At 34.3% G+C, this 18,503-nt stretch overlaps 1 protein-coding gene across 9 annotated transcripts in view; it reads right to left on the bottom strand.

The window, feature by feature from the left end:
- IBTK (inhibitor of Bruton tyrosine kinase) overlaps positions 1-18,503 on the bottom strand; it is a 186,699-nt gene that overhangs the window by 49,917 nt on the left and 118,279 nt on the right. For 8 of the 9 annotated variants that reach the window (XM_081250730.1, XM_081250729.1, XM_081250734.1 and 5 more), the window contains 10 exons: positions 17,872-17,989; positions 17,606-17,786; positions 15,499-15,622; positions 13,413-13,590; positions 10,477-10,654; positions 8,667-9,266; positions 7,649-7,735; positions 6,731-6,813; positions 6,616-6,653; positions 6,100-6,196 (listed from right to left, as the gene is read on the bottom strand). In XM_081250730.1, coding sequence (XP_081106856.1) covers positions 6,100-6,196; positions 6,616-6,653; positions 6,731-6,813; positions 7,649-7,735; positions 8,667-9,266; positions 10,477-10,654; positions 13,413-13,590; positions 15,499-15,622; positions 17,606-17,786; positions 17,872-17,989 — 1,684 coding nt within the window. The remainder of the gene's footprint in view (positions 1-6,099; positions 6,197-6,615; positions 6,654-6,730; positions 6,814-7,648; positions 7,736-8,666; positions 9,267-10,476; positions 10,655-13,412; positions 13,591-15,498; positions 15,623-17,605; positions 17,787-17,871; positions 17,990-18,503) is intronic. The other variant, XM_081250736.1, reaches the window with a different exon arrangement.

The raw sequence follows: 18,503 nt of genomic DNA, 5'->3' as shown, positions 1-18,503 counted from the left end.
GCTGGGAGATTTACTGGTTTAGGCATTTAAGGAAAATTCTGTCTAATTAGTAGCTGACCACTAAGCTGACCAAGCAGAGACCTCAGTGGTCATATATGACAAAGAATACGAATTTTAAAGAATTAGTTCCAATAAGTCACTAAACAAACAGCAAAAACAAAAATCCCTGGGGAAGGAGGAAAATCTGATTTCAAGAGTTGCTACATATTATTTAGATATGTCCAGTTCTCAAATAAAAAATTATGAAAGATGAAAAGAGGGATGTAAATATATGGTCTATATACAGAAAAAAAGCAGCCAAGAGAATCTGTCCCTGAGAATGCTAAGATGCTGAGCCATTACATATTACAGACTTTAAATCAATTATTTTGAATATGTTCAAAGAACTAAAAAAATCATGCCTAAAAATTTAAAAGAAAGTATAAGAAAAATATCTCATGAAATTAAGACTATCAGTGAGGACAGAAACTATACATCAATTGAGGTGATCCAATCAGAGGAACAGAAAGCAAACAAGAATGAATAAAAATACACTGAGTATAAGAGACCTATGGAACACTATCCAGCCTAGATAGACACTTATGGGAGTCCCAGCAGGAAAAAAGAACAGACATAAAGAATATCTGAAGAAATAATGCAGAGGGGGAAAAAAGTAAAAGTGAAGAGGATTTGTATGGAATCAAAGTTAAGTTGTGAATACCAACCAAGATAGGGAGCAACCCCAGTATCCATCAATAGACAAATGGATAAAGATGTGTGCGTGTGTGTGTGTGTGTACCTCACATACAGTGGAATATTACTCAGCCATAAAAAAGAATGAAATTCTGCCATTTGCATCAATGGACCTAGAGGGTATTGTGCTTAATGAAATAAGTCAGAGAGAGATGAATACTTCATGTTATTAATTATATGTGGAATCCTGGAATCTAAAAAACATAACACAGATGTATATAACAAAACAAAAACAGACGCACAGATATAGATAACAAAAGCAGTTGTTACCAGTGGAGAGAGGGGAGGGGGAGGGGGCAAGATAGGTTTATGGGATTAAGAGTTAGAAACTACTATGTATAAAATAAATAAGCAGGGCTTCCCTGGTGGCGCAGTGGTTGAGAGTCTGCCTGCCGATGCAGGGGACACGGGTTCGTGCCCCGGTCCAGGAAGATCCCACATGCCGTGGAGTGGCTGGGCCCGTGAGCCATGGCCACTGAGCCTGCGCGTCCGGAGCCTGTGCTCCACAATGGGAGAGGCCACAACAGTGAGAGGCCCACGTACCGCAACAAACAAAAAACAAACAAAAACAAACAAAAATAAATAAGCAACATGGATATATATAGTGTACAGCACACAGAAATACAGACATTATTTTGTAACAACTTTAAATGGAGTATAATCAATAAAAATATTCAGCCACTATGCTGTACACCTGAAACTAATATTGTAAATCAACCAAACATCAATTTAAAAAAAAGAAAAAGAAAAAAAGTTGTGGTTTAAAAACGGACTGTTGTAATTATAAAATATTATTACATGTAAGCCTAATGGTAACCACAAAGCAAAAACCTACAGTAGAAACACAAAAGGTAAAGAGAAAGGAACCAAAGCATACCACTACCAAAAAATCATTAAATTACAAAGGAAGACAGCACACACAAGAGGAAGAAGGGAACAAAGGAACTGCAAAAACAGTCAGAAGACAACTGACAAAATTCCAGAAGTACATCCTTACCTACCAATAATTACTTTAAATGTAAATGGATTAAATTCTCCAATCAAAAGCAAAGTAGCTGAATAGATTACAAAACAAGGTACAACTATATGCTGCCTACAAGAAAATTACTTTACCTTTAAGGACACACACAGGCTGAAAGTGACAGGATGAAAACATATACTCAATGCAAATGGTAACGGTGGGGTGGGCATACTTGTATCACACAAAATAGGCTTTAAGTCAAAAACAGTCACATGAGACAAAGAGGTCAGTATATAATGACAAAGGGATCAATACACCAATAAGATATAACAGTTGTTACAGGCATACAGTTGAAGCACCTAAATATATAAAGGAAACAGTAAAAGAGCTGAAGGCAGAAATAGACGTCAGTAAAACAACAGAGGACTTCAATACTCCATATTCAATAGGAATAGATAATCCACACAGAAAATCAATAAGGAAACAGCAGACCTGACCAACAATACATGCCAAATGGCCCTAACAGACATATAGAGAACACGCCATTCAACAACAGCAAAATACACATTCTTCTCAAGTGTACGCAAAACATTCTACAAAACAGACGATATGTGAGGCCACAAAACAAGTCTTAACAATTTAAGAAGACTGAAATCATATCAAGTATCTTCTCTACCAACCACAATGGTATAAATGGTATAAAATCAGAAAAACAGGAGGAAAACTGGAAAATTCACAAATATGTAGAAATTAAACAATATAGTCCTGAACAACCAATATGTCAAAGAAGAAATCAAAGAGAAAGCAAAAAAATATCTTGAGACAAAGGAAAATGGGAAACACAACGTATCAAAATTTACAGGATTAAACAAAAGAAGTTCTAAGAAACACATTTATACTGATAAATGCCTTAAAAAGAAAGATCGCAAAAGAACAACCTTAAGGTTTTTACACAACAAAGAACTATAAAAAGAAAAACAGAGCCCAAAGTTAGGAGAAGAAAGGAAATAATATAGATAGAGAAGGAATCAATGAACCAGACACTAGTAAAACAACAGAAAGGACCAATTAAACTAAGAGTTGGTTATTTGAAAAGATAAACAAAATTAACACACCCTTAAGTAGACTAAGAAAAAAGAAGACTCAAATAAATAATTGTAAATGAAAGAGGAAACATTACCAGTGATATCGCAGAAATACAAACGATCATAAGAGACTACTATGAACTATATGCTAATGAATTGGATAATCTAGAAGAAATGGATCAGTTCCTAGAAACATACCAAAACTGAATCATGAAGAAATAGAAAATGTGAACAGACCAATAACACGGTAAGGAGATTGAATCAATAACTAGAAGTCTCCAAAATAAGTAAAGCCCAAAACTAGAAAGCTTCACAGGTGAATTCTACCAAATATTTAAAGAAACATTAACCTCAATCCTTCTTAAACTCATCCCAAAAATTGAATAGGAGGGAAGACTTCCAAACTCATTTTATGAGGCCAGCATTATCCTGATACCAAAGGCAGACAAGTTCACTACAAGAAAAAAAAATTACAGAACAATATCCCTGATTAACATACATATATATATCCTCAATAAAATACCAGTAAACCAAATTAAACAGCCTATTAGAAGGATCATACACCACAGAGTGGGATTTACACCTGTGATGCAAGGATAGTTCAACAATGTGCAAATCAATAAACACGATACACCACGTTAACAGAACATAGGCTGAAAATCATACGATCATCTCAATAGCTGCAGAAAATGAATATGACAAACTTCAACATACATTCATAATAAAAACTCTTAAGAAATTAGGTATATAAGGAATGTACCTCAATACAATAAAGGCCACATATGACAAGCCTAAAGCTAACGTCATATTCAACAGTAAACACCTGAAGGCTTTCGCCTAAGATCAGGAACAAGACAAGGATGCACACCCTCACCACGTTTATTCAACACAGTATTGCAAGTCCTAGCCACAGCAATGCGACAAGCAATAGAAGGAATCCAAGTTGAATAAGAAGAAGTCAACTGTCACTGTTTGCAGATGACTTGACAGTATACATAGAAAAGCCTGAAGACGCCACCAAACTACTCTGAAAACTATAATGAAAGAATAAAGGCCCAGGGTACACGATCAACACACAAACACCTGTCGCACCTCTGTATGCTAACAATGAGCTAACAGAAGGAGAAATTAAGGAAACAATCCCAGGCACAATCGCGTCACAAAGAACAAAAGACTCAGGAATAAACCGAACCAAGGAGGTGAAAGATCTGCACACCAAAAACTATGAAACACTGAGACAAGAAATTAAAGAAGGTACAAATAAATGGAAAGATATCCCATGTTCGTGGACTGGAAGAACTGACATTGTTAAAATGCCCATTCGACCCAAAGCAATCTACATATTCAATGAAATCCTATAAAAATTCCAATGGCATCTTTCACAGAGGTAGAAAAAGTAATCCTAAAATTCATATGGAACCATAAAAGACCATAAATAGCCCAAGCACTACTGAAAAAGGACAACAAAGCTGGAGGCATCACATTTCCTGATTTCCAAATCCTAGTACACAGCTACAGTAATCAACACTGTAACGTAATGCCATAAAAACAGACATGTCGACCAATGAGACAGAATACAGAGCCCAGAAATAAACCCTCATATATACAGCCAATTAATCTTTGACAAAGGTGTCAAGAATACAAAATGGGGAAAGGACAGTCACTTCAATAAAGGGGATTAGAAAAACTTAATATCCACATGCAAAACAATGAAACTGGACCCACATCTTACCCCATAACACAAAAATCAACTCAAAGTGGATTAAAGACTTGAATCTAAGACCTGCAACTATAAAACTTCTAGAAGAAAGAAGGGGAAAAGCTCCCAGACATTGGTCTTAGCAATGATTTTTTAGATGTGACACCAAACCACGTGAAACAAAAGCAAAAGTAAACAAGTGGTATTACATGAAACCAAAAGCACAGCAAAGCAGTCAACAAAATAAAAAGGCAACTTTGGAACGGGAGAAAATATGTGCAAACCGTAACTGATAAGAGATTAATATCCAGAATATATAAGGAACTCCTAAAAATACAATAGCAAAAAAAAAAAAAAATTACGGACTTAGAAAACAAACTTATGGTTACCAAAGGGGAAAGCTGTGTGGAGGGATAAATTGGGAGTTTAGGATTAACATATACACACTACTGTATTTTAAATAGATAACAAACAAGGACATACATATAGCACAGGGAACTCTGCTCAATATTCTGTAATAACCTAAATGGGAAAAGAATTTGAAAAAGAATAGATACATGTATATGTATAACTGATTCACCTTGCTGTACACCTGCAACAACCTGCAACATTGTAAATCAACTATAGTCCAATACAATATAAAAACTTTTTAAAAAGAAACATAAAAACAATTTTTTTAATGGGCAAAAGACCTTAATAGACATTTGTCCAAGTAAGACATACAAACGGCCAACAGGTAAATGAGAAGGTGCTCAATGTCATTATTTATCAGGGAAATGAAAATCAAACCCACAGTGAGATGTCACCTTATACCTGTTAGGAAGGCTATTATCAAAAAAACCCAAGATAATAGGTGTTGATGAAGATGGGGAGAAAAGGGAACCCTTGTGCACTGTCGGTGAGAGTGTAAATTGGTGCAGCCACTATGGAGAACAGTATGGAGGTTCCTCAAAAAATTAAAAATAGAACTACCATATGATACAGCAATCCCACTTCTGAGTATTTAGCCAAAGGAACTGAAATCAGGATCTTAAAGATATACCTGCATTTCCAAGTTCACTGCAGCATTATTCACAATAGTTAAAATATAGAAACAGCCTAAATGCCCATCGACAAATGGATAAAGAAAATGTGGTATCGACATACACAGAACACAGAAGCATACCACTCTATGACTAAAGATACCTGGTAAATAAAACATGGGTGTGTTGCCTGACAAAGTATACAAATGAACTGTCTTTATAAATTTCAGTTCAATTATTAGTCTATTTATTTTACTTCAGGTATGTTCACACAGGGGAAAAACAGGCAAGAAAGAACTTTTGTAGACTATCAAAGCTACACTCCCTGCTGTCAAGTCCTCATCTTAATCATCTAAGTAGCTGGGTATGGAAATGTTAAATCTAATCTCAACCAATATTAATAAGTCTTACATATTCACATAGGTAATGAAAATTTTCTTTTCCATTCCTTTACTATTAGTAATCATCCCTATTTGCTCATTTTAAATTTAAGCCTCTGTTGATGGCTTATTTCAATTAGAGTAGAAATTAAGATTCACGTGATTTTATCATTTTTAACTATACCTTAAATATCTGCAATGTCTTAACTCTTATTAATACCTTTTATCACCACAGCTTCATCAGTATAGAGGTAGTCCAAAATAACTTTCAGTATGTCAGAATGTATTGGCATTTCCAGAGCTGCACAACTGGAAGCCTAAATAAAATAAAGTAAAATAATTAAACTACAAAACACTACTACATTCTGACTGAGGTTACTGGTATGAAAAACTTTTAACAGGAATCACATCAAATGCAAAACAAGATAACATTTATATAACACAAAGCTAAAATGAGATGCCTTGTAACATGAAAAAGAATCAAGAAAAATTGAGAAAAAAAGAAACAAACTGGTATTCCAAATACAAGTCCAAATAATAATGGAGAATTTATTTAAGTAACCTTTTTGCAACAATTTTCATTTTGGAATGTTGCTATTTTCCAGCAGGCTTATGCATAAATAAAGTTGAAAACAAAGCAAAAACTGAGTTAAAATATTTTTTAATTTCTTTAGCATATAATTTCCCAAAAGTATAAAGTATAACTACCAGCCTACGTGTTCTCTTTAAATCTTACCTCAATCCATGAGCTACTCAGCATACTATGAAAATATTCTGAAAGAAAAAAAAGTTGAGTAAGAATAGTGAAATACCAAAACAAATAAATCAGCAACTAACAAAAGTGTACCTACCAAGTCTAGCACAAAGAACGCATTTATGACAAGGAAATTCCTTTCCATCCACTGATTTCATGGTCACGTCACATAAATAAGAACTGGACAAAAAAAGTTTAATTGAAGAGCAATTTCTTTACATATTTAGCAAATAAGCAATAAGAAAATCCATTATAGGATTTGTTTTAACATTTGATTTTCTCTTAATTAAAGGTGGCAGACAATATACAACTTGAGGGTATACATATAAAGTACTTCATCTCCTTCCACTTTAGGGAAGATAATAAGGCCTTACAATAAAGATAGTTGTAAAGGGAACTGAATACAGATAAATATTCAAAGAAGTCTTGCTTTTTATTTTCCTTTTTCAATACAGGCCCGGTGTAATAAGTAACATCATAGTCAAAGGTCTTTAATTCACTTATTTGTACAACCTATTCTGTGCTAAGCACAGTCTAGATACCGCCACAGTTTTTTTTCTCCAAGACTTTTCACCTACCAAGTACACATACCTAAAAACAAAAATTTTTAATAATAAACATATTTAGAATAGTGTATCTATTACGGAAAAAGATTATACTCAAGAAAATAATCTTCATAATGCTGACGAGGCATAATTATATTGGTTTTTGGGTTAACATCATTACCTACTTATAAAAAAATACAAAATTCAGGCCAAAAATTTTTTTTAATTCCTTTCTTCATTAGAAAGTAATCAGAAAAAAATGAACTGTATCAATGTCTTATTGAGCAGTTAATACTTTCATCCATTTGCCTCAACAGCTCTCCAACATTTCCAGAAATAAAGAAGACTAATAAAGGTAAGAGGGTATTCACATACACATTTTGCTTCACATATGAGTAAAAAGAGCTCTATTTCCACACTTAGGTCTCAAAATCTAGGGATGAAAAGTTTATCTTCATTTCCTAACTTACCATTTTCTCTGACTTAGCTTTGGTTTATTACCAGTTTTCTTGGCAATGACATTAATTTCTTCATTCTCAAATCGGACTCCATCTAACCTATCAAGGATAAAAATTAACAACTGGTGAATATATTCCCCTACAAAAATGAACAACAACAAAAATCCAACAAATTAGCCCACATCTGAACATAATTATATAATCTGTATCACCTGGAAGAGTATCTCAACTAACTCCCATTCTGTGATAAAGAAATATCATACCTAATATTGAAAATATATTAAACATCATTATGCATAAAGCCCTTCACTGTTTGCAATTAAAAAACATGATATACTACCCTCCCTTGCTCCTGCCCCACAACTAAGGTTATACTGCCACAGGCAATATAAATACCTTAAAAACAGAGAATTCCAAAAAATCTGGCTTATAAGATGACAGATACTGTATTAGGCACTTCATACATGCTATATGACCAAACTACACCAACAATATTAGGTCAATATTATCCCTCCCCTTTTGTATACTGAGAAACTGAGGTTCAAGGAAATAAGAAATTTGCCCTAGCTAGTCATAGTAGAGCTAAGAGGCATGTATAGTTCTTTCTAACTGCAAAGACAGTACTCTTTCCAGAATACCACAGTCTGCCACTCCAGATCCCTGTTATACAAACACCATTGAGAGTTCAAACCCACTAACAGCCTTCCTATCCTTTAATGTTTTAATCCAGGGAATCCCAGAGATAGCTTTCGCAGAAAATGGAGAAAGAGATCCATGCAAAGAAAGATACAAATCCAAAAAATAAAGGGGAGGTGGAGAGAAAAGGAGATGGAGACGGAGACTGAGGGAAAGAGAAAATAAGAGAAGGAAGATGAGGAGGGAATGGGGGGAAGGGAGGGGAGGAGGAGGAGAAGCAGGTCCAAGAACAGAAGCAAGAGCAGTAGCAGCAGTAAATCAAAGCAAAAAAAAAAGAATTTCTAAAAGGAGGACATAATGAGGTACATGAACAGATATTAAGGAGGAGTCATACCTACTACTCAAATCACCGAAACCAAATTTCTTTGCAACATTTTGCAACATTTTTACAGGATCATCTTCCCCAACACTTTTTACTTTTTTGGAAGATTTGTTTTTGCTTTTCTGCTTTTCACTAATTGTATGAGCTTGATTACTTTTGTAAACTTCAAATGCTGACTTCTGATTATCTTCATGGGAATTCATTTTATTCAAATGACAATTCAGAGTGCTCTGATATTCTTCTGGTTTTTTGTTTAAATTTATTCTTGGTTTGAAGCCATGAGTTAAAAAGTCACAAGTATCTGTGTATATAAATTGTAAAAGGTATTCAAACAAGTCAGGATGAACCTTCTCTACCACAAAGAGATGGCACCCTGCAGAATCTTCATCTTTCCGGTAAACATCTATAAAGTCTAAAGTAGTACCATCTGAAAGAAACAATTTCTGGAAAAAGTCAGAACGCACTGCCAAAATATATTTATGTGCAGGGAAGATTCTATTGCCAACTTGAAATGTCACATCATGGATGTTGTCCATTTCATCCGTTTCCCTCAACAGTTTGCCAAACTCTTCAGAAAAGGATGATGAGGACACAGCTGGAATTTCATAAAGGCTAGAAATGAAACAAAAGTTATTTTTACTTTCCAGAAAATGAAAAAAAGAAAGCATCCCTAGCCAATTCTCCTTTTAAAGTATAATTTCTTTTTTATTAAACTTAGAAAATTTTAAATTTAGCATTTCCAATAACATAAGAATATTGCTCACACAGTCTTTGATACTGTATCACCCTTTAAATATTTTCTATTCCTTTACGTATTTTTTCCCCTAAACTAAAATGACAAGAACTAAGTGTTCCTTTGAAAGCACTGTTTTCTTTCTACAAGAAAACACCAGAATATAAATTTGAACGACTGTTTCACAGAAATTTTATAAATGATTAAAAATATCACTAAAAACATTCAAAAAGAGTACAGTTTTCAACCTTTTCCTCTTTTATATCCTTTAATTTCACAAGTGGAGAAAAACATATACAGAAAAATGAGTAAATACTTCAGGTCCCAGATCCCAGAATAGGTTAGCAACTTAAGGAAGTAAAGATAAATACACACACAGACATACATCAGTCCACAACCCTGGTTCTTTCAGTACTGTAAGCATGCAATCATACCTTCCCAATCTACATTTTGCCCTTCTAGGTAGGGTGACCAACACCCCTGGTCAGCCTGGGACTGAGGGCTTTCCCAGGAGAATAGACTTTCAGTGCTGAATATGGGACTGACCTGGGCAAAGCAAGAGGAATGATAACCCTGTCTCTAGGACTTTTTCCCTCTTCAATAAGACCCTTGATATTTATCTTAACCTGTCATCTCTGTACTAATGTGACAGAAGATTTGCACTGAGATTCTCAAGGCCCTCCAGATGACTCTATACTACCTCTTCCTTTATCATTTCTCATTGTATTCAAGAGTCAGATATTTTTATAAACTACATAACAAATATTTATAATCTATTTCTCAGAATCTGAGAACGTAGAGTACATCACAAAGTACTAAAGATATGAATAAATTTTGTGTGTATATGTACATATTATCTTCAGTATTTTCAATAAATATTAGTTTACAAACTAAAAGGAACATTCAACATTTCCAATGTAACAAATTCCACCCCTGAGTTAACCTGGTAACATGATTGTATCAATATGTCTGAAGTCTCTACAAGACTTGACAACAGCTCTTCAATTAAATTTGTTCCAAGAGCTACTGAAAACAGAAAACCCAGTGATTGTTCCTTCTAAAACTGAAATTTAATACATACAAGAGTACCTTGTTTTAGGATCTGACTGCAAGATTGCAAAGTTGCATCCACTTGGATCTGTGCTGACACTAACAGCTCTATGGGCAAAAGTAAGTTTCTCAAGTCGAATTCTTTCATATGCACTATTTATATCAGAGACACAAGACACATCTGGTGAGGAATTATGAAGGTTTGATAAAATCTCTGCTAAAAAGAAAAAAATAAACTTCCATTAATCAAGGCTCTGTTGAAACTGTTAAAATGATTTAGGAGTAAATAGAATAGAAAAACAATTAGGAGAATACGGAAATATCTTTTGTCTGTATTAAGTCCTTCTGAAGAACTACATCTTCCCTCTCTTTAACATAATTTACACCCTATAAATTGGTTGCCTTATAAAGGAAATTTTGGTGGGTCAATTCTCAATTATTCATGATATTATCCTCCAGATTGCAACCAAAGCTGTCTAAAAGGCAAATACAATGTTATACTACCTTTTAAAACTCCTCAGCTTCCATTAAAATTTTATTTACTCCCTCCCTTCTTCTCCCCCTTCCTTCATTTATTCAGCAAGTATCTGAGTGACCACACTGTGCTACTGTGATAAAGTGCTTCTCAGTGTATCCCTAGTAATACCGTAATGAACCTATAAGATAGGCATGTCCCTGCCATCTTGAAGTACAGTGTAGCAGAGAAGGCAGACATTAAACAAGTGATTTTATCATTAAAAGTCAGATCAAAGCTATTTAAAAAAAATATGAAATGTGCATGCAAAGAAATGATTCTGACTATAGTATGAAAAATGTTTAAAGTAAGCAAAAATAAAGACAAAGCGATCATTTAGGAAACTAAGAGTCCAGAAAAAGAACGAACACTATAGACTAAGGTTGTAGCAATGAAACTAGAGAAAGTGAAGATTTCAAAAATATTTGAAATGGAAGTGACAGAACCTGGTGACCAATGAGATGTAGAGGGTGAGTGAATATGGAGTGTGAAAGGTACCCATTTACTTAGAAACACTGAAAAGCAGATGCATGAGCATGAGATCAGAATTCAGTTTTAGACCACTAAATATGACTAAGACACAATTCTGAGGACTTGCAACACTTACAAGTCGAACGTGTATTCTAGATACTCTCTCAAAAATTCACTCTATTTCAGCCTCACAGGGCTTTACTAATCTTCCCGACACTCAGTTATTCTAATTTCTATGCTCTCAAAAAACTTATTACGTGCACACAAGTATTTGTCTCCATGAACTGCAAATATTTATATACATGTCTATTGCCCCTACAAACTCACAGGCTGAGAACAGGGGCCTGTCATATATTTTTGTATCATTAAAACCTAGCCCTATATCCGGCACATAGTAAATATACCTTAAATGTTTACAGACTTGTGTAATCTATAAAGAAATAAAATATGACAACTCAATAAACTATCCAAAAATCATTCCTTTGTGGCTCTATAATTTTGAAGGATATGTTTAGAACTTCCTGAGTAATTATAAATGTTCTTTATATATCTTTTAGCATATAATAACTGATTTATTTATTCAACAGATGACTTAATGAGGGACTATTATGTGTCAGGAAATATGCTGAATGCTAAGTAATACAGAGGAAACTTTGATTCCTCTATAAGGATATAGAGACCTTATATCATGGTCCTTGCCATCTTATAATCTGATAGGAGACCAGCATTAGAAAAATTAATCACAAAGATAAATACATAAAAATAAGTTGCATGATGAAAATACAAAGAGAGTATTAAAAGTAAAACAGGGTTACTAAGTTTAGATTAAGCAATCAGTGAAAACATCTCTGAAGAAGTAAAAATTAAGCTGAGATGTGAAAAATCAGGAAAGGCCCTGGGACTAATCATAGCTGGACAAGACTGAACACCTGAAGGTCAGTGTGTCTGAAGAGTGGTAAGTGAGAGGGAGAGAATTCAAGAGGAGTTCAGAGATGCAGACAAGGGTCAGAGTAGGAGCCATGTAGGCCATGTTCAGGAAGTGAGGAAACCATCAGAGTTTTTAAACACAGGAATATTAGGATCAGAGCTTAAAAGCTCACTCTGGTAAGAGAATAGATAAAAAGAAGCAAGAGTGGAAATAAAAAAACTTATTTTTTGCATTCAATCATGTGATGACTTGGGCTAGGGTGGGAGCAATGAGATGTAAAGAGGTAAATGAATTCAAATTTTTCTGGAAGGAAAAAAAGATCAACAGATTACTAATTACAGATGAAAGAAAAAAGCTGCTAACCTAAGTTAAAAACCAATGTTAAATAACCCACAAGTTTGTAAATTTATAATCAGATAATTAAGAATGAACTATATAATTAATGAATGACTTCTATTTTCAATGGTAGCATCTTAATTAAAGGTCTCCTTTATATTCATCAAGGAATGAATAAAACTTATCTCTAATTATTCAGCAATTGTTTAATAAAACAAGCTGTACTTTTTAAAATTCTCAATGAACATAAAAACCTTATTCTTCCTGTAATTTTCCTCTAAGTCCTAAGATACTTTATAAAAGTTTAATTTTATATATTCAAACATGTAAAAAAAAAAAAAAAAAAAAAAAAAACCCATAGCATAAGCCACTCAATTCTCAGTTTGGGGAGTGAAAAAAAAAGTAGCTTGGAAGATGGTTCAAATCCATCTGGGAAGTTTTTTTTTTTTTAACTTTATATATCCCTGCCCCTAGAGCCAAGGCTAGAGACTAATGTGCCCCTGTTACTGATGGGAATGTACCATGACCTCAGGGCATACTAAAAGGTTGAAAACTCCGGATTTTAAGTGGATTGAATTCCCTTTGTTTACCTGCATACACACAACCAAAATCAAAAGAAGAGATATAGGGGTAAAACCTAGTAACACTTGTCAGTTAAACCTAACGATAAATACTTATAAAATTAAACGTTAGCTAAAGGTACGCCATTCACATATATGAACTAACCTCTCTTTTCAGAACTCTTTCTTTTTTCTTCAAACCATTTCCCTCTAAATCCCTCTCCATCTCTTGTGACAAAAAGAATTTCATTTCTACTTAAAGCAATATCAGAAATGAAGACTTGGCGTGGATAGGCCCATCGACACTGCTTCAGAGAACTGTTGACTGATCTCCAGCAAAATACCTAAGGTAAAACCAAATTACAGTGGAATAGAAAGCAATATAGCATCTGAACAACCAAAAAATGAAATCAAGAGATATTATCTCTAAAAATAAAAGCTCTGATTAGTATGTTTCAATGTTCATTCTTTCATAGTAAAAGATAAACACTATAAAAGTCAAGATGGTGTCTCTTTCAGAAAATACATCAAGCTAATGTGAAGCCTTAAAAATGCTTTAAAGACACTCCTCTTAAGAAGTAATTTTCACTGTTACTTCTTTGGGGCAAACAGATACGATGGAAAGAAAAACAAAAATCTTAACGCTGAAACTTGGAATGTCAGACTTGGTGTAGTATTTACAAGAATGTAAACCACCCTATGAAAATCCAAACTTTACTCTCAAGAGGGAAAAAAAAGAGATGTCTGCATAACTCAGGTAAAACAAAGTCTTAGAGACAAAAAAATCATAGAATTCAATGGCTTCCACGTGGTTCTGCAAACCTTAGTGTTCCTGAGAAATGGCTCAGGGGCTGCTGCTCAGGGATGGAGAACGATGAGAGACAGGGTGCTGGGCTTCCCAATCCAGCTCTATCCAGAGCAGCAACCCTTTTATCTGCTTCACAGATTGGTATTCCAAGTATGATTTCATTTGAGCAATTAATACTGCTGATCTTTAAAAGCTCAATCCCCTCATAATTAAGAAACCTAAAGCACAGAATGGTATCTGCCAAGGTCACTCAAAAGCTATGTACACAAAAAGTAGACTATATTGATTAACTGATTCCATCAGACCTTGGTTGTCATTTTTACAGGAAAGTAATTAATTTTACAGGAAGTAAATATCCACGTGTATAAACAAGCTAGATCCGTATTAATGTAAATGAAATAAATCCGGAAGTCAAATGTTTTTATATTCAACTTGTTAAATGCAATTCCATGCCTCTGCTTCCTGCTTTTAGTACAAATTAGATCTCTAAATCTTAAATATAGTTCCCTCAAATAAAATGATCAACCACAGTAGATTTATGCCCGTAATGTACCAGCAGGTGGAGCTTTACAATTAATTCTTCAATTTCTAAAATGTCAAATTTTATAGCACTTTATAAAACCTCAGAAAACTTGCATGTTTTTATTTTATAAACAAAAAGCAGAAAGCAATCCGTGTTTTTCCAGTCACAGTGTAAAATTTTTTCAGTGTTTCTAATGTATAATACATATTTTTTAATTGACAATTTTATCAGAGGAATAAAAATTAGAACTCTATTTACTTAAATGAAAAGAGGTAAGAGAGTCTTTTTTTTTTTTTTTGGCTGCACCGTGCAGCATGCGGAATCTTAGTTTCCCGACCAGGGATTGAACCCGTGCCCCCTGCATTGGGAGTGTGGAGTCTTAACCCGTGGACCACCAGGGAAGTCCCAGAAATTCTTTATATAGTGATCTTGAAATATATTACATTTTCTATGATAGTTATGATAACTGCATATATATTATGTGTACATTTGTTTAAAACCAAATTTGAGAGAAAATTTCCAATTATGTATTTTTAATATTGCCAGCTTAGCTTTTTACTTTTTTTAAGAATAGTTATATATCTCATATCTATGCAATTCAATACCATTTTTTCAGTACTCAATGTATATATCAAAGAAGCTATCAAAACCCCTTACTTCCATTTTAAGCACAATAAATGAAACTTTGAACTACAGTTTAACAAGACAGTACTATGCAACATCAGTTAAATGTCATCATACTTTCTTTGAAATACCAGCTCCCAACTCTCAATAATTAGTACTGGCCATCAAAAACAAGTAGGGAAACAAAAGTCAACAGGAATCATCACTATCATAGCAATACAGTTTTACATTATCAGGTCTCCTACAGCTATCGACTGAGAACAAGATTACTATGCTTTTGTATAAATATATACTCACCCTTCCAGCTCCATCCATTGCAAGAATGCAAAGTTTTTCACCCCCATTTTCTTTCAAATGTTCAGGATCAACTTTGTATTCCATATGCCCCCCAGAAACAAGAACCTTTTTCACATTTAGTTGTCTGGGTGAAAAAAAAACATTCTAGATTAACATATTCTCTAAAACATACAATCAATTTTAAAGAAATTACTCTTCAAACACTAATTTAGGGTGATTACTGTGAAAGGTGGAGTAAGATGATTTGACCTCTGGTATCCTTAGTTCCTCCTTTTATGAGTTTCCCCGACACAATGACCATTTCTTTCTATAGCAAGTCCTTCCCTCCTCAAAAGTCTCTACCTACCCAGACACACACATTAAATATATTCTAAAACCTCACTTGCTCATGTACACACATTCTCTCTAGATTAAATAACTGATAAGGCTAAAAGCTCCTAAATATATCTGCATTTTAACAGAAAAAATTTAAGCCTCAAATCAAAACAGAAATCCTTAATTTCAAATATGGACAACTTTAAATAGATACACCTACCATAAAAATCATTAGTATTGCTAATTTAATAACTCATCCACTAGCCAATTCATTATACATTTCATTACATCTACACACGTGATGTGCCTATACTATTGTGTGAAACCTGCCTGCTATTACTCCAACGATTATCCTCCCTTTCAGATATTTTACCCACGTTTTAAAATGTTTTTCTTTCTTTTTTGTTTAATGTTTTTCTTCTCAAAATTACTATGTTGTAACCAGCTGTAACAAAAGAATTTTCTTAAGTGAAAACTTGGATGTAACTTATATTTATGTAATTTAATGTTATCAGGGCAAATTTTGTAAATGTAAAGTAAAAACAAAACCTAACATTCCACAAATCATCTCATGCTCAGAAAGAAACCTACATAGTCAGTTCTAAGAAACACGTATGTTCACATTTTCATGTTTTTATAACTGAAATATGACCTACAATTGATAACCTTCCAGGTGTTACACACAGAAGATAAGTTGTATATATTGATGGTTGACATCCGCTCATGAGCTAACCTCATAGTTGGTATCTGTTCACGAAGTTACCATCTCATTGACATTAGCAAAAGCACATTCTGTTGCATTTCAATTCAAATCCCTGATTACTTTAAAAGTTGGATAGCTACTCTCTAGAATTCCTACACACTCCTGCTTCTACTAACTATTGTATCTGCTCAAAGATCTATTTCTCTACTTGTATTTATTACTACAGTTATAATGAAATATTATGTAAACCAATGAAATATTAGTCTGAAAAGAACACTTTCTATAAAAGCTGAATACTTTAAAATGACACAATAAATATGACAAGCAAAAAATGGCTGTCAAGTCAGATACGGATTAATCAACTATATAAAATACTGAAAATGTATAAAAAGTATAGGATTCTGCCCTTAACTTACTTCACACTTGTTTTTAAGCACTTGCTCCTTCAATCATTCAAAATGAAGTAACAGGTAACACATTATAAGTATTATAAGTATGGTTTATGCACAAAAGACAGAGAACTCCAGTTGGTAGGCCCATCTTAGTGTTATAATTCCCTGCTTTAACTGACTTTTTGATTAGACAGCCAACTGCTTGTTTACTGCATGTTACTAAAACAGGTAACAACTGGCTATACAGACACAAAGATAATAAAATATACCACTTAGGTATAAATACAAGGACTGAGTAGAGGGTCCACAGAATATGATTATTTTTTTAAAATAAATAAGTGTATAATATATAAAAGGCTACACGTGAACCAATGATGATAGTGTCACAAACCAAGAATTATGATTCATCTAGTTCTGTGCACCTGAAGCATAAAAAAAGGGAAACTTATAGGTCATATTTAACCATATGTTATCATAATTCAGAAATACTGTTTAACAACCTACAAAGAACTTTTATATATATTTACTGGATGTCTGCCAAAAGACTAAGATTATCAAAGGCAAAAACTCCTGACTTTCCCACCGTTCAATTTTCTCCATTTGACATTTCAGAGAATGCATAAAGCTGATACTCAGATATTTGCTGGAAGAGCTGAATTGTTATTAAAGTATGTTTCTTTCACAAAAATACACATACTTAGAAGCCATCTTCTTGCACTGATAGTCTGCAAGTAAGTAAATATCTCCCTTTGTGGTAACACAGACAGTTGCCCCATCACTAGCAGCAACCAGAGACACAGTTATGTCCTTATGATGAAGGGCAGAGACTTGACGAGGAGCAGTTACGCACTTTTCTCCATTGGGATCTAGTAAATAACCTAAAAAATTACACAGACAAATCACAAAATATCCGTTTTAAGAATACAATTTATTTTTCAGATACTGTCATCATGGATTTCTTACCCAGCTGTCCACCATTTAGTCCCATAGTGTAAACAGCTTCTCTAGTCCACAGCACTGTATGAAACCTGCCTGCTGCTACTCCAGTGATTGTCCTCCCTTTCAGATATTTTGCTTGCATCTATTCAAAAGACAAATAAGACTTCAGTTTATTATGTACCTATGAACTAACAGAATTTTGCACAAGATCCAGTAGACCAGGGTAGCAAATATATGGCGTTATTTGCTGCCAGTACCCGCCTGGAGTGCTAATGGCATTCGTCACTAATATATCTCAGCACTAATACTGACACCCCACCCTCTTCTCAGAATACAAGACATCTTGATGCAGCCACCGTAAGTCAGCAGTTTAAACATGTAAAGAAGAAAAAACTGACACAGTATAAAAACCAAATCATTAAACTTTGGTTAACAAGCAATATGCAAAACAGGCATTCTCATTCTTATTAAAAACTACGACACTTTTTTTTTTTTTTTGCGGTACGCGGGCCTCTCACTGCTGTGGCCTCTCCCGTTGCGGAGCACAGGCTCCGGACGCGCAGGCTCCGCGGCCATGGCTCACGGGCCCAGCCGCTCCGCCGGCATGTGGGATCTTCCCGGACCGAGGCACGAACCCGCGTCCCCTGCATCGGCAG

This window comes from Mesoplodon bidens, assembly GCF_964165515.1.
Source record: "Mesoplodon bidens genome assembly, chromosome: 12".
Classification (NCBI taxonomy): Eukaryota; Metazoa; Chordata; class Mammalia; order Artiodactyla; family Ziphiidae; genus Mesoplodon; species Mesoplodon bidens.
The sequence above is the reverse complement of the archived record's forward strand: the minus strand, read 5'-3'. Positions and strand labels throughout refer to the sequence as shown.